The following is a 1,510-nucleotide window of genomic DNA, read 5'->3' as shown; positions in this document are numbered from 1 at the left end:
GCGGTGGCGGCAGTGGTGGTTGGGAGGAGGGTGAAGAGTAGGAGGAAGTGGAGGAAGGTGGTGAATGTGTTGAGGGAACTTGAGGAAGGTTGTGATACGCCAGTTGGGAGGTTGAAGCAGGTGGTGGACGCCATGGCTGTGGAGATGCACGCTGGTTTAGCTTCCGAAGGTGGTTCCAAGCTCAAAATGCTTCTCACCTTCGTTGATAATCTCCCCAATGGGTAACTTTTCTGTGTTTTCCTCTTCATTTTCTTTCTGATTCCGTTCCCCCTTTTTGGTTGATTAACTGTGTCATTGAATAAAGTTTTGTTATTTCTTTATTGTTATTGTTGTTCATTAAGTTTTTTGCTTTGGTGATAATATGGTTTCTTGAGTAATTGTCTTTTGATTTCTTCTTTGTTAAACCCCCTCTCATTTGTATTTTGGTTCTATTGTTGTAGCTGCCTTTGTCTGAGCTTTTCCCCATAGTTTTTGGCTTGTGTCCCTCTTACGCGCTTGCAAGTTGCAATAAATGTGTCCAGCTGTGTGCTTTGTCCACTTACTTATTGTTTGTTTGTTTGCTGTTTCCACTACACATTTTTATTGCATATTTGTTTTTGGTGTATTTTGATTTCAAGCATTTGGGTTTCTTTTATAGGTGGAAATGCTGTTTCTAAGCACATTTAGCAGCTTTTTCCATCACCAAATAAGTTTGTATGAACAATGGTGTCTTGAAAAATCACATTATTATGATCATTAACTTAAGTAAATTTTAATGCTGGCTGGGAATGGATTATACAATTCATAGGTTGTTGTTTGCTTTAAGATATGTTTACTTATTTTGAGTATTATTGGTCTAAAATATTCAACTACTGGAACAATTCCTACTTAGTAAAAGTAAAAGACAATGATGTTTACATATTACCATTATCAACATGCTTGTGCATAACTTTCTAGTTTTGTTTGAGGATTTCGTCAACTGAATACAAAAGTGGTGTATTTATATATCAGGACCGAAAGAGGAACATATTATGCACTACATCTTGGGGGTACAAATTTTAGGGTCTTGCGGGTTCATTTAAATGGTCAACGATCTTCTGTCTTGGAACATGATGTAGAAAGACAACCTATTCCTGAACATCTAATGACTAGCACGAGCGAGGTAGTTGAATTTAAAGTCTTAAAATGCTAGGTGTCTGGAATTCGTTTTGTTTTACTAACAGGAGTATATCTTATTTTATTTTTGTTGAATGCAGGAGCTCTTTGATTTTATTGCATCTTCATTAAAGGAGTTCATTGCAAAAGAAGGAGATGGTTCCAATATTTCTACTAACCGAAGGGAACTTGGATTTACTTTCTCTTTTCCCGTAAAACAAATGTCAGTTTCCTCAGGCATTTTAATCAAATGGACAAAAGGTTTTTCCGTTGTAAATATGGTTAGTGCTTAACTTCCAAGTAGTTTCTATAAGTAAAGTTTGTATGATAGGGAACTTTGTGAAAGGCATAATTTCTTGCTTATTGCTCATGGGAA

The 1,510-nt window shown here is 36.4% G+C and overlaps 1 protein-coding gene across 1 annotated transcript in view; it reads left to right on the top strand.

The window, feature by feature from the left end:
* Positions 1-1,510, top strand: part of LOC107643137 (hexokinase-3) — a gene marked incomplete at its 5' end in the record, with an annotated part of 4,333 nt that continues 2,823 nt past the window's right edge. The window contains 3 exon segments of the mRNA XM_016346709.1: positions 1-221; positions 991-1,141; positions 1,236-1,415. Coding sequence (XP_016202195.1) covers positions 133-221; positions 991-1,141; positions 1,236-1,415 — 420 coding nt within the window.

This window comes from Arachis ipaensis, chromosome B05, assembly GCF_000816755.2.
Source record: "Arachis ipaensis cultivar K30076 chromosome B05, Araip1.1, whole genome shotgun sequence".
Classification (NCBI taxonomy): Eukaryota; Viridiplantae; Streptophyta; class Magnoliopsida; order Fabales; family Fabaceae; genus Arachis; species Arachis ipaensis.
Note: the sequence above shows the minus strand (reverse complement) of the source record. Positions and strands in the feature narration are given on the sequence as shown.